The sequence below is a fragment of the Pinus tabuliformis genome, chromosome 4_1, assembly GCF_031772625.1.
Source record: "Pinus tabuliformis cultivar Carrire ecotype Pingquan chromosome 4_1, CPIR1, whole genome shotgun sequence".
Taxonomy (NCBI): domain Eukaryota; kingdom Viridiplantae; phylum Streptophyta; class Pinopsida; order Pinales; family Pinaceae; genus Pinus; species Pinus tabuliformis.
Window position 1 is genome coordinate 593,706,103 of NC_142303.1, and position 25,422 is coordinate 593,731,524.

Genomic DNA, 25,422 nt, shown 5'->3' on the forward strand with positions numbered 1-25,422 from the left:
AGAATTTATGTGCTAATAAGAGCTTGTAATTTAATTTTGTAAATATTGTACATTTGTAAATATTTTGTAAATTATTTTTCTACCCCTTGTTATTTTGCAACACTTGGGTATTTGGGGTTTTAAATTTTTGTATATATATTTGGGGTTTGGAATTCTTTTATTCATGTGTGCAGGGGATAGCTCAAGGGTTTTATTACCGCTCAAACTAGCAGGGGATCTAAGGGGAATCCATAAAGGGCAAATGCTAGGCCAAGGGCAACAAATGGAGACTTAACCCACTGTAACCTTAGCTAAGGCTCCCTTCTATTTACAGACTTTCACCGATGGGAGGAGACTCGGTATATTATGGAGTCACCGATGAAGGATAAGTCAATGAAAGGATGTGGAGTGACCCAAATAATCTTTTTGCCGGAAAATTTATAAAGATAAAGCTTGCTTGCTTTCTAAGCAAGGTACAATGTCTTCTATGGAAAGGAAGGGAGGATTTAAGGGTTAGGTTTATGGGATATGAATTGTGAAGGAATTTCTCAATCCCTAAAATCCTTGTTGAAATTGGTATCCCGGATGGTTCTTGAAGAATTGTCTTTTCAAAGGAACGGGACCACATGGGACCAAGTGGACCCAATCTAGGGTAGGGGAGAAGAGTATGGCAACCAATGATGTCCCTAACCTGGACAAGGTATGGAAATGGATCAAAGAAAGAATATCCACTTAAAGGTTTGAATTGATCCAATAAGGTACTAGCCTTTGGGGATGCTAGGGCAAAGTTTGATCTCGAAGCTAGGGCTTGGCTTTTCTCACAACTCCACCATTGGAATGGCCTCAAATTTGGAGGAGGTCTTGAGGAAACACCAACACAGGAGACCCTAAGAGATCGAACTTTTTGGATGGGTAGTTTGCCAGGAAAATGATGCCCTAGGTGACCCAACTTGGCTAGACCTGGGAAAAGGTGAAAAGATATGATTTTAGGTGACCACCTCTTGGTAGATCAGTGCCTTAGTCTTGGGAGAATGGAGTCTATGATGAATATGAGTGAGGATCTTTGATTCACAATCAAGGAGGCCTCAACCACTTCGCTAGCCTTCTAAGTTAAAGAGAAGCATTCTTGCAGCTTTTATACTTCAATGCAGTTTTGCTAATATCGGTATTGGGAAAATATCGGCGACGGTCCAGAAAATATCTTATCGACAATATTGGTGAAAATATCGGCAAAATATCGGCAAATATCGGCAAGCATAAAAAATGCATAATATATTCATTTTTTTCAGATTTTTAAACATATAAAGCAATAACAACATGAAATAAACACATTGGCACATAAATATGAAGAAAACACTGATATATATGATGTCAAATAGAAATGATACATCAAAGGCGACACCAAATCCTGTTGATCCCTGATAATTGTCCATTCAAGGACTCAAATGTGGAGAACCAATACAAAATAACATCACATATATAAAAGTATCTCATCATCATGAGTTATATGTAACATAACAAATAAAACTAGCAGCTATCTATCTGAAATCACTGCCCTCTCCCCCTTTTACGGGAAAACATGATGGGTTGTTTGCCAGGCCTGCCCCTAGTAGTAGAAGGCCCTGACCCTGCCTCTGCACCTAATGTCAAATAATGAGTGCTAGGTATGGGGCTATGCTCTCCTATATCTATAGCAGATGGTGTTGATGCTGATGCTCCTGCAGTGTCCTCCTCCTCCTCCTCCTGCTCCTCCTCTGAGGGCTGCTGCTCCTCCGACTCCGAGTCCTCCTCTTGCTACCCCTGTTCTAATGGATCATCTGCCACTGGCTCTAACCATGAAGGTGACTCCTCCAAGATGGGCTCCTCAGACTCCACCCTCCATGGAGACAATACATCAATATTGTCTAAGGAAATGGCATCTGGATCCATTGGTGATTCTATTTGCCTCACTCGAAGTCGGATGTTGTAATGCACATACACCAAATCGTTGAGGCGTGCGAACTCCAACCTGTAAGAGTGTCAAAAAAAAATAATGAGTCTTGACTCTTGACTCTTGACACTTGAAGGTCATAAATTAAAAATTAAAAATTACAATAAGTGTAATTGCTCAACTAAAGGCTTGAGCTCAAAGTTATACCTGTTGCGCTTTTTGGCATGTATTTTCTCAAATACACTCCAATTGCGCTCACACCCTGAAGAGCTACCTGTTTGACTCAAGATTCGTATAGCCAATTTCTGCAAATTTGGTGCCCTTGCACCATAGCTTTCGCCACCAAATATCTACAACAACATAATGAAATAAAAAATTCAAAAACTTAAAACATAATTAAACTTTGAAATAAAAGTTACATAATTGAATTTAAAAAAAATTGAATTATAAGTAAGGAAATTCTAAATTGAAAATTCTAATTTCTAATGAGTGATGACTTGTCACTTACGTGGCATGAAGAGGGTCCTTTCCCTAATAGCATCATCAAAGCCAAATAGGCCAACACAATCCCGATAAGACTGTATCTCGCGATTGATTTTGCTACGAAGCTCAGGATCAGGTACCATCCTCTGAATACAGGAATGGAGCGCTTCCATCACCTCGCCATGAAAATCAAAGTTTCATTTGTATGAAAATGCGGGGTTGAGGAAGAGTGCTGCTGCATGAATGGGTCGATGAAGCATCCCTGTCCACCGACTATCAATCACATCCCATAACATCATCTGCCTATCAAGGCCAACAGAACCCTTGTCTGCATAATAGGAACGAATGGCCTCCTTGGCCCTATCCATGCCCTCATACAAATAAGCCATTGCAGGCTTCTCCCCATCCACCAATCTAAGAACCTTTACTATAGGTTCACTAACTGCACATGCTTCTTCTACTCCATGCCAAAATGTCTCAGAGTACACCATTTTTGCAATGGCTTTCCCGTCATGTCTCCTGTTGTATCTACAATTACGCCAATCATCAGACACAAACATTTGCTTCAACTCGAACTGACATCGAAGCAAAGACTGAAGAGTAATAAAGTTTGTGGAAAAACGTGTGATGGCAGGACACCGCAACTCCTTGTTTCTAGTGAACCTCCTCATGAGGCTAAGAACAAAAGCATGGTTATAAATAAACTTGGGGATGCTCCTAGCCATATCAACTGCCTTCTTGATGAAGGAGAGTTTCCCCATATCCTCAAGCAACAAATCGAGACAATGTGTTGCACACAGAGTACAGAACAATGTGGGATGCCTCTCCATAAGCATTTTGCCGGCAAACACATAATTAGTTGCATTGTCTGTTATGACTTGCACCACATTCTGCACACCAATCTCCCGAATGAACCCATCTAACAACTCACATATCGTTGTTGCATCTTTGATATGTTCTGATGCATCCAACGATTTAATAAACATGGTACCTTTAGGACAATGTACCAAGAAATTTAGAAGGGTCCTACCCTTCCTATCTGTCCAACCATCAGACATCATTGTGCATCCAGTAACTTCCCATGTCTTTTTCAACTCCGCCAATCTAGAGTTGATGTCCTGCTTTTCTGCTTGAAGAATTGGCCCCCGCAACTCCTCATATGTGGCACTTTTGTACCCTGGGCCCACAACAGCAATAGCATCACACATTGGCTGCCAAAATGGATTGGTTTTGGTGATGCTGAGAGGTAAGTCGCTCCAGAAAATACACCTCCCCATGACTCTATCTGCTTCTTGCTTCTCCTTCTTTTTAACAAGCGATTTTATGCCAGGTTGTGCTCCAGGTCCTGTTCGTGGAACAAAAAATGATGACCTCGCAGTCGCACTAGCAGTAGCATGTGATGGTGTGCCAGCTGTGGAGCCCCTCCCACTAGGGCCACTACCCTCAACATCAAAATCAGGAGAAGATATCCCGAAAGATCTACCTGCACGTTTAGCTTTGTTTCTTTCTACCTCTTCCTTCTTTCTGTCCTTTTCATCAATTGCCTCAAGAGCTTTTTGTATAAGCTCCAGACTAGAAACTGTACAAACCCCAACATCATGTCCACTGAGTCTAGCAAGATGGTATTTCAGTCGTGTAACCCCACCTGTCATCCTGGTCCCACACAATTTGCATGTAAGATATGCACGATTTGTCCCACCATCAGGGTTCCCATACTCCCAAAATGGGTCCAAGGCTTTTGGCATATTTGTATTTTGTAGTGGGCTAACTCAAACCTAGGGCACCAAAAAAAAATTGGAATTAGTAACTTAATAAGTAATACTAATAACCACATCATTTTACAAAACAGTTTTTTTGCTACATTATTTGCAAATTTGCAATTTTGCAATGTGAATTGAAAATTGAAAATTCATAAATTCATTTGAAATTTCATAAATTCATACATAGAATTTACTTTTAGAAATAGGCAAACGGTAAACCTACCTCACTGTTCACAACTTCACATTGCACAATAAGAAACTAATTTCTAAGGTGAAGAAATTTTATAGAGATGAACCCCTAATATATAATAAAATTAATAAATAGCCTCTGCAGCTATGAACTCAAAAAAAATGGAGTTTGCTCTCCAAATATGGAGAAAACTTGAAAACTTAAAAACTTAAAACCCTTGCATTTGCTCATGGGCATGAAAATCTTTTCAAATGGAAAAAAAAATCAAGCAAAATGATTGTAGGCAAATAGGCAAGCAAGAACAATCCTAAAACTAACAAAAAATTCATTAAAATAGGGGTTTATTTGAACATACCTGTTAATGGAAGAAATGAAATTGTCTCACTGTTCTTGAAGCTTAGATCAATGAAATCTTCGTTGTTGGTGGCGATAATAGCTATGGAACGCTCAAACCCTCCTTGGCAGCAAGCACATAGCTCTCCCCTTCCTTCTCCAGCAATCAGAAATGAAAATGATTGAAAACCAAAATCGGACTTTTATAACCCGCGCGGAAATTTTTGACTGTCGTTGGGCGATATTTTGGATCGTCGCGCGATATTTTGCCGAAATATCACGATATTTTTGGGAGCCGAAAATATCGTGATATTTTCTCGGCGATATTTCGGCTCGCCGAAAATATCGCGATATTTACGAATATCGCCGATATTTCGGCGATATTATCAACACTACTTCAATGTGTAAAGGAGATGGCTTATCAAGGTCAATTTGTTGATAGAATTACCCCTAGGAGATTTCGTTCGCATTACATGGCCCATACATTGAGAGATGTTATAATCGAGACAAAATCCCACAATTTAAAGCAGTGAATGCACGCAGCAATTAGCCCTAAAAATAGCGAAAATCTCATTCCAATGTATATGACAAAGTAAAACAAGAATAACATTAAAAGCATGTAACAGAATATATCCAACCATCCACAATTGAAAAATGAGAAGCTCCAAGATAAGATAGACCAATATCCACACATCAAAATTCATCCATAAAGCTCCAATTCATCCTCTAGAAAAGTGTGAAATTCTCAGAGAGAGAAAAGGTCCAATCCAAAGTGATGATGAAATAATGAACTCATCTCACTTGTATTTATACACTAATGAGGAGTTCGAATTAGCCTCCTTGGCCAACATAAGCCCCAAAAATAAAATAATATTCTAATAATCCAACTTTTGGTGACAACCCTGCCAAACTAGCTCATGAATGAAAGAATAACCTTCTCAAGAGGTCAAGTAATAATCTATGCATATCGTAGGGTCCTCTAAGAGGCCTAATGAGGTCCATGGGTGCCATAATGAAGAGTAGGACCCTCAAAAGTAGTGGACAAGGGGTTGGCCCCTTGTAATAACCTGTGGTGCTCCAAATGACATGTGGGCATGTGCCCCCATGGGTCTCCAAACAAATTGAAGATGCCTGTAGATCACCTGCAAGGGCTAGGATGATGGTGTAGGTGATGCCACATAATCGTGCAAGTACTAGATCATCTGCCAAGTGTATGGTGCAAATCTGGGGCCCGCTGGGCATGATGGATCAAGTGCATCTTCCTCGTCAAATAAGTGAACCATGAGCAATCTCTGAATGATTGTGAGGATACATGGAGTGCTATCTGCTATTGTGGAGACCCATGGCTCTCAACGCACACCCTACATGTGCCAATGGAGCCCTCTGGAGGATTAGAGCCCCGTATTTGGAGACCAAACCCAAGATGGAGACCATCTGCAATCCTACATAAGATCCAATGCGTCCCCTAGCCTTCCAGTACCACAAGTCATTAAAAAAATCGAGTAAATGAGCTTACCAATCATGGACCACAGGTGGGGACTTCATAATGGCCTGCCCTTCCATAATGAGCTTCGGGATGTGCCAATGTCTCCTAAACTCCAAATGGGGTTAACCAAGTATCCTATTAGGTGATTTCCACTTCTAAAGGGGATAATATGTTCAAGGTACACCACTCAAAAGGTGGTGGCATATGACAGGTAGGTGAATGAAATAAGGGATGAGAAGGGGCAGCAATGGGCCACATTCTAGAGTACAAGGGTAGCTAATAAAAGGGAAGCCCGCACTTGGGTTTATAATGTATAGGATGGAGCAATCGTGGTACATGAGGTGCCTCGGCGTTGATTTTTCCACCCTTCTTTATATGCCCTTTGCCTTTTTATGTTTTTCTTTGATTTAATTGCTCGGGGCTCAAGGGGTAAGAGCATGAAGCATAAGATATAGCAGTGAATGCCCCCTTTTAAGGTAGGGCAGTTCATTGCTCACCGGGGGTTGGGACAATCATGGCTTCCTATATGATGAAGGAGGCTCATAGAACCTGTAGGAACTAGGGTGAAGGCCATGATAATGAGGTAGAGCTCATGTATTGACTTTTTCCCACGTGCTAAATGTGTTTGTCCCGGCCAACTTTTGCATTTTGTGGTACATATTCCTGTTGAATGTGGCCATATATGCTTTTTATCTTTCTTTTTAGCTGCATCAACCTTCAGGGCATCATTCTAGGCCTGACCCAAGGTGTGCGCAATGGGAAGGGGCAAGCTAACCCTATTTGGACCCAGTGGGGGAATGTGGACCCAGGTGGGATAAATGATTAATGGGGTAATAATGAGTGGAAAGAGGGTAATATAAGTGGATAAGGGAGCGGGAGCACACAACCAAAATCGGGGTTTCCCATGGAATACCATACCTAAAGCCAAATGGTCAGTAACAAAGATCCCATAGAACTAGAATGCAAGGTTAATATCCAAAAGGGGTCTAGGGGACAAGGGCACAGACCTAACCCATTCTTTCTGTTGAATCCCCCCATTAATTTATGCCCAGAAGTGTCCATGATAAGCAAACTACAATACTCAACTACCAAATGACAAGGCATACCTTTAGGTTTGGGAGGCCCACCTTCAAACATACGATCATGGCAGATGGGCGAGGGACCACATGGTTGGCTCAGGTGGCAAAGTAATGGCACAATGAGCTAGTTGGTGGCCGCAAGGGGTTGTTCGTTGTTAACTGAGGACCATCTTGGAGAAAAAACATTCTCCTAGGGATATCACCCACAAAATGGTGTGTAACAGGTTTGAAACAACGGCTTTTTCTAAGCTACTCATCCAAGCAAAGGTTGATCTAAGCCCTTGAGGGTAAGATCTAGCTTCCTCAACTTCCAGCAACGCAACATCCAACTAGAGAAGGGAAGCCGTCCAACATTTTGAAGTGATCATTAGCATTTTTTTGTGATTTGCAGGGGTTTTGAAAAAAAATTAGGCCCTTAGGCCTAGCCATCCTCCTCCTCTGCCCTAGTCGTGAGCCCTTGAGGCCTTTTTAGGCCCTTTGCCCTCCCTCTTTTCCCTGCGACTGCCTCCTAAGGGTGTCGCAGCCCCAAACACCCCTCGACCCCCCTCCTTTGCTCTTTTTCCCTTAGCCACAGCCCCTAAGGCTTCTTGCTGCCTCTAGGAGGCTTTCCTTGGAGTGTTGTGGCCTTATTAGCAACGATTTTCTTGCTAACATTGTGGTTGCAAGAAGTAGAAGTGAACTCCAAGCCTTCTAGCCCTCAAGTAGGCCCTTAGGCCTCTTGGTTTGCTTCTCTATCCCTCATCTACTTCTTTGTTTTACTATAGCCATCTATTCAGTCATACAAAAAACATTAAAAGTGACCCAAGATCAATTAACAATCACTTAGCTTCATTATCCAATCATTGGAGTTCATTTGGCATTGGTTATTTGGGTATCTTGTTTACTTTTGGAGGACTGAATCACTGAATTTCTGAGTTGATATAGGTCTGATATATGCTATTTAAGGGCCTGATCTGAATGTTAAATATCTGATCTATAGCCTATAAAACTAATTGGAAATCGTTGGAAGGTCTCTTGTTTCAATTTTCCAGCTCATTCTTGACATCTTGCATTGTTACCTAAGTGTTGATATAATAATTGCAAGTGTTGAAGAATGTAACTAAGTTCGATCTTCATAAATGTATTTAAGTCATAATATAATGTATCTATCAAAAGAAAGAAAAATGAAATTTTATTATTATTAAAATTGACTTCTTAAAGCATGGGTTTCAGGCTTGGGTCAATTATTTTTAAGTCAAAGCCTCCATTGTAGGCTTCTAGGGTTTGTGTAGAGTGTCCTTGTCCATGTCATAATGTAAAAAACCCTTCTTGGGAATTATTTGTCAAGAAAGAAATTTATTTTATATTAAAATTAGTCTTCTAGGCCTCTCCCACCAAATCGGCTTCACACTGGACAAGGCGGCCTAAATCTGGGCAGCAAAATCACTATATAAAGGCAGTAACTCGACCTTATTTGTCACTCACACTCAACAAGTTCGATCTGCAACTTCTGGGGCCATAAAAAGTGTGAATTTCAAGGAAGAAGAGGAAGAAGGATAGTTAAGGAGAAGGAGGTCCCTCACAAGCACAAGAAGTCGAAAATTTCTCTCTTTCCCACACATTTGAAGCTCTGTAATTTTGCAACTGGAAGTCAAATTGCTAGATTGTTGTTGGGCAAAAGTTGGTAGATAAGAAGAAGACTACTACATCATCTTGGAAGGCGAACTTGGTGGAGGAGGAAGGTCTATTGGTCTAGGGTCTTGGTCCATTTCAATTTGAATTACTAAAGGAAGAGTTCTTGACTGGTCTTCCCCTATGTAGGGGTTTTAGCCCTGGTTGTCCGCCTACATCGGGTGTCCCTAATCTTCATTTTTTGCTTTTGATAATTGCTTGATGAAACAAAGATAAAAGAAGAACATAAGAAAGTTAATAAGAACATAAGAATATCACAAGTAATTATCAACATAAGAAAATCTTTTTGCCTTTCTGATTTTCTAACATGGTATCAAAGCTAAGGTGAAAGAAGGAAGGAAAAGGCAGCCTGAAGATCTATTGAAAGGAGAATAAGGAGTTTCAAGGTTAGAAATAGAAGATATCAACATGACAAACTCAATGAAGGCAGAGAACAAACTAGAAGGAGCCTCCAACTACAGGGCCTGGAAAAAGAGAATAGATCTCATTCTCGAAAAGAATAAAGTTTTAGATCTTGTTCAAGGAAGAGTCAAGAAGCCTACTGATGAATCAAGTAATGCAGATAAAGTGAAGTTTAGAGAACTTGAAATCGTGGCTATGAATCTAATAGTGGATGGAGTTAAGGATAACTTAATTCCATACATATCAAACATAAATTCCGCTCAAGAAATGTATGAGGCTCTCTCCAAGTTATTCACAATCAAGAACATTGGTCAAATAGCAAGCCTCAAGAATGAACTAAGAACTGTTAAGATGACAAATGATGATATTGTTTCATCATACTTTATAAGGATATCTAGAATCAGGGATGAACTCCAAGCAATAGATGAAGTTGTCCCAGAAAAGGAGCTCGTAATTACTGCTCTTCTAGGACTACCTAAATCTTGGAGTGCCTTTGCATCAAGACTCAACAGTTGGAAGGATATGCCAACATTTGAACAAATGTGGAATGCATGTAGTCAAGAAGAAGCCAAAATATCGATGGTAAACAACGAAAAGGAGAATGACAAAGAAAACACGTCGAATGCTTACTCTACTCATCACAAAAAGAAGGGAACCTTCAAGAAGTTCAAAGGACCAACGAAGAAGATGGACCTATCTAATGTTAAATGTTACAGTTGCCACAAGATGGGACATTACCAAAGTCATTGTCCTGAGAATCCAAGAAATAAGAAAAGAAATAGGGATCAAGCAAATGTCGTTGATGAAGCCTCATCTAAGAAGAAAGTCAAGGACTTATACTACTAAGCCCTCCCTTACACATATCCTCCCTTGGTCTTCTATTCTAAGTTTTGAATTGTTTTCCTTTATGTTTTGATCTCTAGAATTTGTAGGTCTAACAGGTCTTGTTAGAACACCTTTTATTTTGATAAAGTTGTAGTTATCCCTCAAGATTGGATTAAGAGGGAGCCCTCACCATTTTACCAAAGATAAGTATCTTACTCCTTGTCTTATCTTTTATGTTTGGTTTCCCTCTCTTATCAAGGTGTGTTTGTATTATATGCTAATAAACTTTCTCTTTATATTTTTCCTTGGCTAGGAAAGCTTGCCAATTGCTCAAGGATTATGGAAAAGACTTCAAAGGATAAACTTTAAGCATGAAAGAAGTTCTATTGAAACCCTTCAAGCATTGATGTCCTACAAGGTTTGTTAAGAAACAACCCAAGGTATGTCTTAGCCTATAAGCTTTGTTACAAAGATCTCTTTATATAAAGATATGGTCATTCTTCTTTTAAATTTTGCTCTACATTACTAACATCGTTATGTCTAAGGTTTTGAATCATAAGAGATTCTTGTTTGGGTGATTAATCATTAGATTGAATCTACCCTCATTATATTTTGATCATTCGTATGGAACCCTAAAAGGTTCTCTATAAAACCCTAACCTAAGGGTATGTCTATAGTTATGAAACCCTAGTCTACTTAGGGTTAATGATGAAGTCTAGAAATTATATTCTCTTGTTTAGAGTCTTGGTATTGTTATAACAAAAACCCTAGTCCTTTACGGTTTGTTGTTAATGTTTAAATGAAGCCCTAGACCTTTAGGGTTTATAAGTAAGATAAGGTCATAGGATGAAACCCTATGTGTATATTTGTTTGTATGACCAAAACCCTATTCTAAATAAAATTGTTGTATATCTAAATTTGATGTATTGATGTTTGTGTCTTGGGTTTACCTAGTAAATATTGATGAGAAATGCATCCTAGATATGTATATACGAGTATGATAACCTAATTGTTGTTGCTCATGTAAATTCTAGGGTTTGTAACAAAGCCCTAGTAGAGATTGATATTCTAGGACATGATGATATTGTTTTCGATATGATTTAGTCTAGGGTTTGCATCAAACCTAAGTAAAGTCTAACATTGTTGAACCGTTAGATGCATGGTAGGATTAATTACTGATATCTACGACTTTGTGTCTCTAAGATGGAATCTAGGGTTTGTAAGGGATCATAGTAGAATCTGTCACATATCATTGAAAGTAATATTGAAGCCCCAGAAACAACAAAAGTTACGTACACTCCCTTTTGCTAGGGTTTTGTCATAAACCCTAGACTACATTAGCAACTCAATCAAGATATCAGTCTCATTGTTTCTGGGGCTTCAATATTACTTTCAATGATATGTGACAGATTCTACTATGATCCCTTACAAACCCTAGATTCCATCTTAGAGACACAAAGTCGTGATATCAGTAATTAATCCTACCATATATTTGGTTGCACTTGCTATTAAAGTGTTGCAGTTGCATAATCTTCAAGATGATGAAAATGTTCGTATAAGCATGATGAAGGAAGCTATATATCAAGATGACCTTGATACTGTATGAAGAAATGAAGTCGTGAAAGGTTCTCTAATGTTATAGAAGCAGGAAGTGGTTGATCTCCCTAAAAGTTAAGAGGGAGTCTGAATCAAGGTATATCTCCCCAACTAAGAAGGAGGGCATATTATGACAATGAATACCCTGAAGTAAGAAAAAGTACTATTGTTGAATATGAAGTTGCAAACAAAAGACTTGAATAGATCTAAAGGATGTATTTGGTGTTGCTGAAGAAATGAAATAAGAAGAAAGCTTTCGACAAATTATATATGGATAACTTGATGATGATATAAGCAGCATCTAAATGAATGAAGACCACGAAGGTTTGCGTTTACCTGTATGGATATTTGAAAGTATATTATTGATTGGGGTTTGTGTTTATACAGGTAAATCTCTCCATAAAAAGGTTGAACACTCTAGAAGCATGCTTGGACAAATGGATATATCCAGTTTGATGAGGAGAGTTGGAGCATCTAATGGTGGATGCTTGGGAGGACATCTGGCTGGCCTATGTGTTGATGTCTAGATCCCGAAGAGGGAGGATGGCGTTGGTCATGGAACTCTGACCTTGGATACGCACCTAGATCCCAGTGTTGATGGTTAGCAAGTAAGCCTAATGGTAGCTAGAGTGGTTGAAAGCTTGGGTCCATCTTAGTCCCACTCGGATAGAAAACCCTAGTTAGGTATCTAATCCATGGCACTAAGTGTGCCTAAACTCTTCATAGTCCATATTGAAGATCTTCCATGCACCTCTATATGGCTGTAATTATGAATACCTCCCTAGTTAAGAAGGAGTATTGAAAAATGTAACTAGATTCGGTCTTCATAAATGTATTTAAGTCACACTATAATGTATTTGTCAAAAGAAAGAAAAATGAAATTTTATTATTATTAAAATTGACTTATTAAAACATGGGTTTCATGCTTGGGTCAATTATTTTTAGGTCAAAGTCTCCATTGCAGGCTTCTAGGGTTTGTGTCAAGTGTCATTTTCCATGTCATAATGTAAAAAACCCTTCTTGGTGTTGAAAAGTGTAACTAGGTTCGATCTTCATGATGACATGTAATTGTGCTTTTATGTAAAGAGATGTAAAGAAGAAAAATAAAATTATTGTAATGCTTGCATCATGGGTTTCATGAGCAACAGGTTTTATTTTTGAGTCAAGGTCCCATTGAAATCCTTTAGGATTTTTGTCATCTAGTCATAAAGAGTCATTGTCATGTAATGAAGTCATGTAAAGAGTCACACTTGTCTATGTAAAGTCATCCTCCAAGACCTTGTCACTAATCCTCATGATGTCGGCCTACAACAAAGAGATGTATCTAGAAGATGAAGTTAGCTTCCCTCCAAGAGATCATGTCGGCCTAGAGGTCATGAACAAACTTGTATATACCCATACTCGGCCTCATTTGGAGATAACGAATTCGGTGAAGCAAGTCGAGAAAGAAGTGTGAAATATACACCAAAAGAAGCCTCCATATCAGCGCAGCAAAGAGGAAGGATAGCGAAGATAGTCAAGCATTGTTTTTGGGTTAGTTTGTCCTCCCACGTGCAAAGATAGCAGAATTGAAGGTATCCAGAAGAAGTCGAAGGAGTTGTTGTCACTTTGAGGTGATTATTGTTTGGGTATAGAGCCTCGCTAGGAGAAGTCGAGTCAAGGTGCAAGAAGTCTCTCTCTTGTAGAGACTATAAAGGAAGAGAAGATAATCTAGGGTTTTTGTGGTAGGGTGGCAAGCCTACAAGAAGAGACCAAGAATCAAAGGAAGTCGAGATCAAGAAGGGAGGAATACAGACCGAGAAGAGAAAGGAAGTCAAGAACAAGAAGAGGAAAAGCATCATTGAAGAAGAGGTTAGTGACTTGGTCTTGGGAGAACACTAAAGTCAAGGGTCTTTGTCATGGTCTTGGTATTTGTCAATTGAAGATTTGTAAGAAGAATTTCTTATTAGGTTTTCCTCTCAAAGAGTGAGGTTTTAGCCCTCGCTAACAAGCCTACACACTGTGTCCCTTGCCTTCTATTGTTTATTTGGTAATTGTCTTGATGAAAAGAACACAATAATAACATAACGAAGAGAAGATCATAATCCAAGAAGTATATCACAAGCAATTATCAAGAAGAGAAATCTCCTAACTAATGATGCCCTAGATTTCTCAACACTTGGGAATTATTTGTCAAGAAAAAAAATTATTTTATATTGAAATTAGTCTTCTAGGCCTCCTCCGCCAAGTCGGCCTCAAATTGGACAAGTCGGCCTAAATCTGGGCAACATAATCACTATATAAAGGCAACAACTCAACCTTATTTGTCACTCACACTCAACAAGTTCGATCTACAACTTCTGGGGCCAGAAAAAGTGTGAATTTCAAGGAAGAAGAGGAAGAAGAATAGCTAAGGAGACGGAGCTCTCTCACAAGCATAAGAAGTCGAAATTTTCTCTCTCTTTCCCACATGTGTGAAGCTATGCAGCTGCTGGAAGGGGGCTGAAATTCTGCAATAACTGGGAGGTCGAAATTCCGCTGCTGGGGGTCGAAATTTTGCAATTGGAAGTCGAATTGCTAGATTGTTGTTGGGAAGAAGTTGGTAGATAAGAAGAAGACTACTACATCGTCCTGGAAGGATGACTTGGTGGAGGAGGAAGGTCTATTGGTCTAGGGTCTTGGTCCATCTCAATTTGAATTACTGAAGGAAGAGTTCTTGACTGGGTTTTCCCCTATATAGGGGTTTTAGCCCTAGTTGTCCGCCTACATCTGGTGTCCCTGATCTTCATGTTTTGCTTTTGATAATTGCTTGATGAAACAAAGATAAAATAAGAACATAAGAAAGTTAATAAGAACACAAGAATATCACAAGTAACTATCAACATAAGAAAATCTTTCTGCCTTTCTGATTTTCTAACAGCAAGGTCTGATACAAATTTGCAGTCCTCTGAATACGAGGTTGCAGCAGTGATAAATTGCACTAAAGACTAAAGATCATTAAAGAACTCATCTAATTCATAAGCATTAATGATTGAAGTCATTTGGGCTTAAATTTTGGTCAAAAGAATCATTAGTGCCTTGTCATCTTTTGCATCAGCATTTTGCATTTAAGTGCTCTTTCTTGTTTCAAGAACATAATCGACAAATCTAATTAATGAACATAAGTGCTCTAAAGGTTAAAATTGGATTGATATTGACTAATTGCTCTAAAGAACATCTTATGGATTATTGATAGCCAACATCATTGTGACATTGGTTTTAAGGAACATCTCTTACTGTCATTGCTAAAGATAGTTGGTTACATGTTTTTCTTGTGCTCATAGCATTTCTTATGGAAATATCTTTTGTGATAAGTGTAACTAATATTTTGTACTTGCAAGTGAGTTTCATATCTAAAGTTTACACTCTTACTAATCAAGTCAATTGATAGTCATAATCGTGAAATGAGGAATCGCTAATTGTGTTTAATCTCTCTCTCTTTCTTGCATCTAATTAACACATTGGCACTCTATTGTTGTTGGTCATTATCTAATTGTCATCCTAGCATTGTTGAAACATTGTGTTTATGGTTGTTTCATGAGCAATTATATTTTGGCGCCTTCTATCTTGTTTCATTGAGCACTTCCTCTTTTAGTGAAGATTGTCATTATATATTGAAGTACTTCACTGTTCTAATATCATTTTAAATTTGTCTCTAAGTGCTGAAGACATTTAAAAATCTTACTGAAAGTAATCTTTCATCCTGCATTTGCATTCTAGGATTAGACTTGCATTTAAATAAATTACCTCCAAGCATAAGCTTGGTTGAAAGACTCTTAGGATCACCTTTCTCATCTAGCTTGCAAAGTTTAGACCCTCTTTAGTGGTTAACATGTTGACCTTGCAGTCATCAGAGCCACAGTCTCTGCAGCGCTGGAGGCATCGAGTGGTTAGAACTGAAGGGAAGGGATTGTTAATCAAGTCATAGCTTGCTTCCCCTTGGTTTCTCTCCACAACCTACCCTAGAGACTAGCTCCAAAACAGCGAAGGGAAAGGACTCATCTAGTTAGGAATCTAACTTAAAATTAATCAAGATTATGCATTTCACTTAGACTTTAGGTGTTGCATCTCATTTAGGATAGTGAAGCATCCTAAGGCAGTGATTGTTCATCTGGTTAGTTGGTGAATAATTCATATTAAGCAAGTATTTGACTCCATTAAAGGCACTAGTCTTTCAAGATAATTTAATCTAATCCTTAAACTTGCTAAAATTAACAAAGTTGCGAGGCCATTCAGTTGTGTCTCCCAGACTTGTTGGTTGCTGACGGGTCTTTTCATAGGCACCACCCCCCATAGCTTGTTGTTGGGAGACAACTAGAACAGAGAGGTAGGGGGTTAGAGTGACAGCCCCCGACCTGATTGTTGTTGCAGTCGCCTATACAATTTGAGCAACAACAAGTCCAGTTTGGGTCATTGTAATAGGCTAGGGTAATTTTACCCTAGGGTTTTTAGGACATTAGGGTTTCGGCAGAGTTTATTCCCAAACAGTAATTAATACAAACAATAGAACAGTTTCAGTTTCTCAATAATGGAACAAAACCATCTGAAAAAATTTTAATTCAAAACTTTCAAGCAAAAAACCCAGTAGTGCAGTACAGAGTTATTCAATGTTTCAGCAATGAAGATAAAAATCTGAGTTCAATATTGTATTTAACACAATGCCGCAATCCAAAATGCAATATTGAATCTTGAACAGTTTACAAAGGCATTGTGCACTGTATTGGTCAATCAACACACAAAACTACTACTCCTTACGAATCTGGATTGCTATCAATTATTGTGTAGGTCAGGCTCCTGGAAGTATCAATTACGACTCTTAGCCTTTACTCCTTTTACTGCGATGCTTTTGTTGTGTGACCCGAACTGCACTGAATCAATGTGTTTCCAAGTGCGTTCGAATCTTCAAACCCGACTGCACTTAATTAGCCCTTTCTCCTATCACTGTGATGCACCTACTATGGGACCCAAACTATGAGACAATACCAACCTTCATTGGACTGTATCGACATGTTTTCCAAGTGCGTATAGTTTTGGCTTCTGTATAAATGAAATTACATCACCCCTTGAATTAAGCTATGGACTCCATTTGCTTCAAAACAGATCCTTTAGCGTGCTCAGAATTGGGACGATATTGCTATTGTAATTTCGCTAAACAATCCAGCCAATCCTGCCCAGAAATAGGTGTTCACACCTTACTACAAGTCCATTGAGTAATCAAGTTGCCCCTGCTTGCAGACACATAGATTCACACTCCAATTGACCCTCAAGGGTTTTCGCTGTGTTGAGGATCCTTGTTGGTTATTTGGTTGACTTTTGTGTCACAATTAGGGTTTAGATTAGTGTTGTGAACATCTAGATAACATCCTGATTTTATCTCAAAATCACGATTTTTTGGCATAGCCGATGTTTGCAAATTTTTATCGATATTTCGATGGTATCTTGATTTTGCCAATGTTTGCTGATTTTTACCGATTTTTTGGTTTTCCAGACCCTTGTCGATTTTATCTCGATGCCAATGTTCGCAAAATTGGTTTAGATAATGCTCAATTCTTCCGAATCAAAACAGAATATGATTCTTGCCCCTGTAATAATCCCAAAAAGCAAAGAAAACCCTCATTGCTCCTTAAGCTTTGCTTCTATGCCCAGATCAAAGGAGGGAAGAGATTCGTCGCCCTTCAAAGCTCCTGCAACAGAACGTAACCAAGGAAACTCACTACCACAGGCCAGACTTGTGCAATGAACAAAGAATAAAAGGAAGTATTGGTCAACTAGGGTGGAATCTCTCACCACCGAAATTGACAACAGAAATTGGGGCCTTAAAACCCTCAGAGCTAATGCTCAACAAATCAATATATGTTTCATAATTATGCTCAAAATGAATCCAATCCATCTCTATTTATAGGCTTCCTTGAGGGGTTTCAACTTTCATCTTCATAAATAGTTGAGTAAATCTTATTCAAAACCCCAATTCCAAGTTTTTCGCCTAGTTGCCCCAAAACTTGCCCAGCAATGGGTATTTTTGGGGTTTTCCCCTTTTAGGAGGACTATAGCCTACAAGGATGGATAGGCTAATGAGTCCTATTTGTCCTCAATTCGTCAAGGACATAACACAAAATTTGTTTCTCCAAGCCCCTGCAAGTGATCTCTTAATTGAGAGATCTTCATTAGAAAGGATGCCATGCCCTCATCCTTTGATTTCTTCATTCTATATAATTTATTCCTCAAAGACATCTTTTGTCCTGATGTACTTACAGAGTAAAAATTCACTAGCTTGTCATACATAGCCTTAGAAGTTTTCAAATTTGCAACAAATGGAACAAGAGGATCCTTAATGGATTCAACAATGATCCTTTGTGCCCTTACTTCTCCTTTCTTGTACTTTGCTAGTTCTTGAGTCTTGTCTTTGCTAGGTTCAGTAATTTCACCAATAACATATTCCATTACTTCATGTTTTGTAAGTGTCAGGTCAATCCTTTTCTTCCATGCTAGGAAATTTGATGAGCCAATGAGCTTATTGCTTTCCTTGCAAAAAGAACCCATATGACCTGTAGATTCAGACATAGAGTAACAATATGATACTTACTTGATGATTAAGAGTCTTCTCTTTCTAATGATGTCTCCAACTATCTTGAGGCTTTCAAGATCTTCAAATAGACTTCAATGGTGGCTTCCAAAAGTGATGATACCAAAATCCTTTGATGCTTCCTTCATGGAGGTCTTCGAATGAGCCTTCAACTAGATCCTTTTCTCAAAAGCGAATAGCAACCTTCTTGTAGTCTTCCTCTTCAGGTTTCCCTTTGATGAGACCCTTTTTCTAGATCAATAGGTCTTCCTTCTTCCCTTAGTAAACTCTTCTTGTGTCCACAAGATGATCCTTCCAATTGCCTTCGTGTTCACTTTAGCTCTAATACCATGTTGGAAAATGCGAAGTGGCAGCTATTAATTCCAATTTTCCTTAACCTTAATACTTGCTTTTGAACCTTATTATTATGATTGCGTTTCTTTATTAGATCTTTTCATCAAACAAATATCAAGAGCAAAACAGTAAAGATAGTGGACACAAACATTAGGCTCCACACCAAGGCAAAACCCCTCCAAGGGGAAAACCCAGCAAAACTCTTCTCTTCTTATAGAAACTGCTTCAAATGAGACAATCAAGTCCCAAACCCCTAGACCAAGTCCTCCTCCAAGTAACAAGTCAGCCCTTCAAATCAACAAAGCTCAATCATGCATCAACTAGCTTCTAACTGCAACTTTGACCACAACTTTGACCTTGGAACTTCATTCTCCAACTTCGTCCTGCAACTTCGTTCTGCAATTGTTGCAGAAACCCTAATCCAGCTTCTTCAAGAGATCCTTCTTTGAGCAAGACAAATCCTCCCAAGGTCTATGAGATCAAAATAGATTATTTCCTTTCCCCAACAACTTGATATAGCAACTCGTCCTACTGCAACTCAGACCTACAATTTTGGCCTCCTTTGTAGCTGTAGAAACCTTAGAACTTCGCACGTGTGAGAGAGATAGAGCCCAAAAACATGTTTTTCCTTGACTTCTTGGATTCCTTTTTCCTTCTAGACCTTCGCTCCTTTCTTGCCTCTTCTAGCCTTAGATCGAACTTCTTCTCTTGAGATCAAACTTATGAGTGAGTTAGTGCTAAATGAGGTCGAATCTGCTCCTTTATATAGCCTTTCCAAGGGGTCGAATTCCCTTCTTTAGGCCGACTTGAAGCTGCCAGGGCCGACTTGTACTTTGGAGGTTTCCAAGACTTTCTAGACTCAAAATAAATTCTTTTACAAGATATATTTTGCCCGAAAGGGTCTTATAAACATGATGTTGACTCTCTTGACTCGTGACAATATATCCTATGACCTAACAAACCCTAGAAGCATGAAGAACATGCTTTTACCTAGAAGACCATCAATAAAAAGCATGAAACCCATGCTTTGAAATAACGTCTTTTTCATTTCTTCTTTTTGTTTGTTACATAAGATAAATATTGAAATGAGCACAACAACAATCATGAAGACCGAAACTAGTTACATTTCCAACAGGATCTAGAGTTGCCACCAATAAAATAATCCTTCAAGAGATGGGTGACCTAGATAAATGTGCTATCTTAGTTTCACCATCCTTAACAAATGTGCCAAAGGACCAAATAGTGAAGCACTTCACTAAGATCAAGGAGTCGATTATATTGGAAGACTAACACCATGCCGAAAATAGCTAGGGCATTCTCTCGAGGAAGTCCACATAGTTGTTACAACCTCCTTAGAGAGTTGGGAACCTCAATACATGTACCAAAGTGGTTAGATACACATGTAGCAACACATCTCCTACAAGAAATATCCTAAACAATTTGCCCTAAAAGATTATGCAATGAGGCTAAGATGTTCTCCAATATAATAAGAAAGAAGCCTCCCAAAACCAAGAGAAACCATTTGAAACGATGTGATACTAACATCAATCCACTCTAAAACCATGGGCAAAAGGATGAGGTGACCTAGAAGAGTGTGCAAAGTGGTTAGACCTCCTCTTGCAAGGTGGTTGGATCTAAAAGTAAATCAATGCATAAACCATTTCCTACCATGTGAACCCATGTACCAATACCATTAACAAGTCTCTTAGCCATGGCTCTACATATGAAGCGACCTAGAGCATTGTGTATAGAGGATCCTCGTGCCTCAAAACATGTGCCAAAGATGCCAACAAAGGGATCGGCGGAGCGCTTTACTCCATTAAGCAATCAACCACTCAAATAATGCCACATCACCATCAAACTACCAATATCATCTAGGGTGTTCACACCATCAAGCAGAGATGAACCATGAACCATGCAGTACAATCTACTATAGCCCTTTGGAGGCTATATCAATATAAAACTGTATGCAAGAGAAACACACTTCTTGATAGGTGAACTTGCCAATAATGAAAATAATAAGCACAATATAGTCAAGACTCAAGACACCCCTTTAAGGAAGAAAACATCAACTCTATGGAAAAGTGCTCTAAGGGGATGCAACAATAATCAAGTCTGCAAATAGACACTTCTCCTCAAGATACCTTGGCACCCTCCCAAAGGTGGTAGACAAAGTCACTAGGAAAGTGTAAAGGAAAGAGTGTGCACAAACCATAATCCCCCCAGTAAACCATAATGCTCCATCAGACAACCCTGCACCTGTTTGTCACAAATAAAGATAATGCCAACTGAATGACCATCATTGATACATAGGCCTCCATATGACAAAGTATGGCTCAATAGCCAACATACTGCTGGTGCAGCCTGCATAAGCAAGGTCTTCAACTGCATCAAATATAATATGCTATATTAGGGTGTAACAGAGAGGAACTGTGCCAATCTCTTTAGCTACAATGACCTTATTGATGGACTTTGTATAGAGGAAAGTTGGAAGAGGCAAGGAAACTTCTGGAATAAATGCTTGAGATGGATTTATTTCTCGGCAACAATAACCACAGAGATTGTGCTCTAAATATTAAAGTTATTTCCCGGATGCGGGTGTATAAAGGGCGAAGGGATGGCACGCGCCATCACGTGGGCAGATGGCACGCCCACGGACCCTGGCTGTACCACTCGTGGAGGGATATTAACAAGATTAATTGCGCAGGGGAGAAGGCATTAATGCCTGTCTACTCGGCTCGAGGGAGGCAGTTGAGCGACAGGATGGTGAGGAAGTTTAAACTGCGAAGGATGGCACGTCTGAGGAATGTCTGTGAGCATGGCAAGAAGAATGCAGAGCTGACGGAGGGTAGCTCTTGGAGCTGTGACTGCGAGACGGAAGCGAATTCTCGGCGCTGGGTTTGGGAGACTGGAGGTAGTCTCTGGAGTTGGGGCTGGTTTTTGCTGTCGAGTTTGTCTCCAAGGGTGGGTTCTTGCTGCTGGAATTGTTTCTGGGTGCTGGTTCGTGTAGTAGAGAAGGGGTCTCGGTGCTAGTTCTTGTTGCCGAGGTTGGTTCTCGGAGGGAGAGTCAAAGCCTGGCGCTGGTGTTTGTTCCTGGGAGGAACCAAGGCCTGGAGGCTGCCGGGATTGGCTGTCTCGTGCTGTTGGGATTGTTTCTGGGTGCTAATGTGTGATGTTGGGGTGGGTTCTCGGTGCTGGTTCGTGTTAACGAATTTGTTTCTCGAGGGTGGCGTCAAGACCTGGTGCTGGGGTTCGTTCTGGAAGCCGGTGGGTGCTCTGACCTCTGCTGAAGCTTGGAGGCCTGGAATTAGCAGGAGAGTTACAATGCCAAGGGACAGGCCGAGAATGGGCAGCCGAAGGGGTGGGATTCAGGGTAGAGCTCCTCCGAGAGATGATTATTATTCCCCCTCCTCCTCCATTGAAGTTACCTCGCGACCTCGGTGGTTTCAGGACAGCAACGATGAGGAGGGGAGGTACATGGTAAGCAGCCCAATCGCGGAAGAAAGGCAGAGGGAGTTCCCCACGATCCGGTATCGGCTCCCCTGCCCTCAAATCAATTCCACTTTAATTGTGTCTATTACTGTTGAACCTGGTGATAATGAGAATATGGAAGTCGACCCTCTGCCAGAGGGGCAGCGCTCCAGCAGAGAAGACTCTCCAATTGCCTGCCCTCCGGTCGGTGCAGAAATAGGATTGCCTCTGCCTGAGCGTGATCCTGAGCAGGAAAGGATGGAGCCTCGGCGCGCACATGGAAAAGGCCTGGGCTGCCCCGATACTAATCTTGACCTGAATGCCGGCCCGTCGATGCATGCTGCTGCTTCACCGCCTGGTCCGAGCATGTTGGCCCGTAAAAGCAACCCAGATCAGATCATCCAACTTTCTGATTCTGAGACTTCGCTTCATTTCGGGTACAGGATTGTTGAGGCACGCCACAACACTGATGAAGACTGAACTCGTTCTGGTAATTTCTGTTTCTGTTGGGATCTTGTTATGTAATTCAGCTATATGGCAGCCTGTTCTCGGTCATTATGTCGGCTATATTGTTCCAGTGTCATTTGTAATTGTCCAAATGTCAATTGTCATTGTCCAGTTGTCTATGTGTCTTTGTCCGGGCTACTCCATGGCCCTGGTGTCTTCGTGTCTGTCTATGTTCCATCCATCTATGTCATGTAACAGTGTCGGCAGTGATTCAGCGATATGCCCAATTTTGAATCCCTTCAATTTTGGCACTGATAAGTGGGCAAGGCCAGGGCTGATAAGCACATATCCTTAAGCCTTGCCCTTTGTACTCTACTTTGTAAACTTGTTTTTGTATGATAATAGAATTAGTCAAATTCAGAAAAAAAAAAAATATTAAAGTTCTTGGGGAACTGATAAATCACTGGTTGGGCCAGAGCTTGCTGTCTCATATGCTGAATTCCTCAAAAAGCTTCATCATGAATAAGAGGCACAGGAAGCAGCACCTATATTCTGGAGGCTTCAATTAAAGGATCCAACCGCTGCCATTTCAAGTTGTACTATGTAACTTGACATGTCATAAATTAGAACAACCTTGCGACAACTTCTGTGCTGACAGATAATACACTTGGAAAATTTCCAAAGGAGGATTCGATCACTCTTTTCACTCACGGTATATGGATTATGTTATCGGGTATTGTCAGGAAGGTAAATGCAAAATACTTTGATGTTTTATGATGATCATTGATATGGTTGAAAAGTAGCCAGTACCAAAATATAAGACTTATAGTTTCCTCATTAGTTCACATCGCACAAGTGATAAGCTGCAAGAAGCAAACAAGGTAACGAAATTATGCTGGCATTGCCATATACTTGAGTGACGAATACTGAAAATTGTGGAAAATGTCTGATGTATGTGTAACTACTTTAAACTTGTTGAAAGCAGCCTCCAGACGGCCACAATCACTAGCAAGCTCAAATTGTCTGTTAATTCAAAAAAAGTTTTGATGAGAATCGCAGGAATAGATCTCTTAAGCAGGTTAGGAAGTCAGATGTTAAATTTTAGAAACAAGTTTAAAGAAGTACAGCAATGAAATCCAAAGAGTTTTGGGTATGAGATGTAAAACACCCTATGGGTATAACCAGAGATGGCTCTTCCGTAATCTTGAGCAAATTGTGTTAAAATATTTTGTTTCTGTTTAAAAATAAACATAAAACTTTAAAGAAATGGTATGGTATAAAATTAAACTGAATAAAAAGCCTTGTATACCTGCAGTAACAGAACCTCCTGGAGAATTGATGAATAATTTTATGTCTTTCGTTGAGTCTTCCAAATCCAAAAGCAAGAGTTGACTAATAATAAAATCTGCACTCACATCATCTACCTGCCCACAACATCAACAACCAAAAGTGGCTGCAATAAGCTCAGATACTCCAAGGCAATAAAGTAGCAATTTTAAATCGTCCAGCACATTCACCTTTTGCCATAGAGATGGCATCGAACCATGCTATCAAGAGCCATGTTGTGTATATGCAATAGGATGACTACATGGAAATAATTTAGCAAATGCAACCAACCAGACAAAACCCAGAATTATGACCGGATAGAATCATTGCAGAAAACATCCATCCATGGGTTGAAGCCTTAAAGCATCCCTACAGGTGAAATGCGAATCCAACCAAAATTGCCATCTGGGTAATCCAAAAATTACATGTAGCATTTCGCAAATAGTTTTGAGCCCCAACTTATGTATGCAATTAAATTGTTTGCATGGGAATTGAGCTCTACCTTATGTATGCAATTAAATTGTTTGCATGGGAATTGAGCTCTAGACCATGAACTGACAATGTCACTCATAAGGTTTCAGAATACCCAAGTTGCTAGGGCCTACAATGTGTTGTGTTGAATCGGGATGTGGGTTGCTTTGTGTTGCAGAAATTGTCACAAACCCACTTGACCATTTCATCTGAGAAGCGATTTTTTCTTCTGGAAAACCTAATGATACAGGGAGCTGAGAAACAAACCTGGGAGCCCAAAAAGACAATCCTCTGTCTGAGAAGCATATTGGTTGTATCTAGGTCCTCCGGTCTGGGCATCCATAGGCTAGATGATGTGCCTACCGAGTCCAATGATGCCGAGAGACTTCCTCTTGAACTGCTCAAAGCCCCAATGGGTTTTACAGTCTGTACTCTCCGCCTTGACACCAAATGAGACGCTGAAGAACAACTGCAAAGAAAGCAACATGGTGAAGTTGAAAGACTATTCTTGTTGAAAATGGCTGAATGAGTAGATGGGCAGCTTGGATTTAGATATTGCTTTGTTGAATTTCTAAAGAAGATTGTAGGGACTACGCTGGCGCAGGCCTCCATGATCAGTTCAGATGAAGAAATGACCCGAGGGAATGATTAATCTACAGCGAGGATTTGTCTGCCCATCTAGTAGAAACGAGAAACTAATTTAGATGTAAGTTTTCAAGACTTTCAGAACCTGAGAGTGCGTGGAATCATTTGGACCATAAACATCACAATTTCAAATTTCTCTATTAATTAAACATTTTATTTTACATTGCGGTTACCTAAACTTTGTATTCTCTATTACAGGTAATTAGTTGAGTTGTTAAAATATTTGCGTATTATAGTTTTGGAGTTATATTTAAAATTGCTTTGATTAATTATGAATTCGTATTTTTTAAATATGAAAATAGAGAATAATTATGAATTTGTTTTTTTCAAAAACGAAATAGAGAGAAATTTAGGGATAAATTTATTTTTTCAAAGTTTAGAATTCTTTGGCGAT

General features: G+C 39.6%; 1 protein-coding gene across 1 annotated transcript in view; it reads right to left on the bottom strand.

Moving 5' to 3' along the window:
- Nucleotides 1-25,156, bottom strand: part of CLPP3 (CLP protease proteolytic subunit 3) — a 103,980-nt gene extending 78,824 nt beyond the window's left edge. The window contains exons 1-2 of the mRNA XM_089420104.1: nucleotides 24,651-25,156; nucleotides 23,896-24,010 (exon numbers count right to left, since the gene is read on the bottom strand). Of these exons, the coding sequence (XP_089276230.1) occupies nucleotides 23,896-24,010; nucleotides 24,651-24,995 (460 nt within the window). The 5' untranslated portion in view covers nucleotides 24,996-25,156. The remainder of the gene's footprint in view (nucleotides 1-23,895; nucleotides 24,011-24,650) is intronic.
- Between the last annotated feature and the right edge of the window lie 266 nt (nucleotides 25,157-25,422).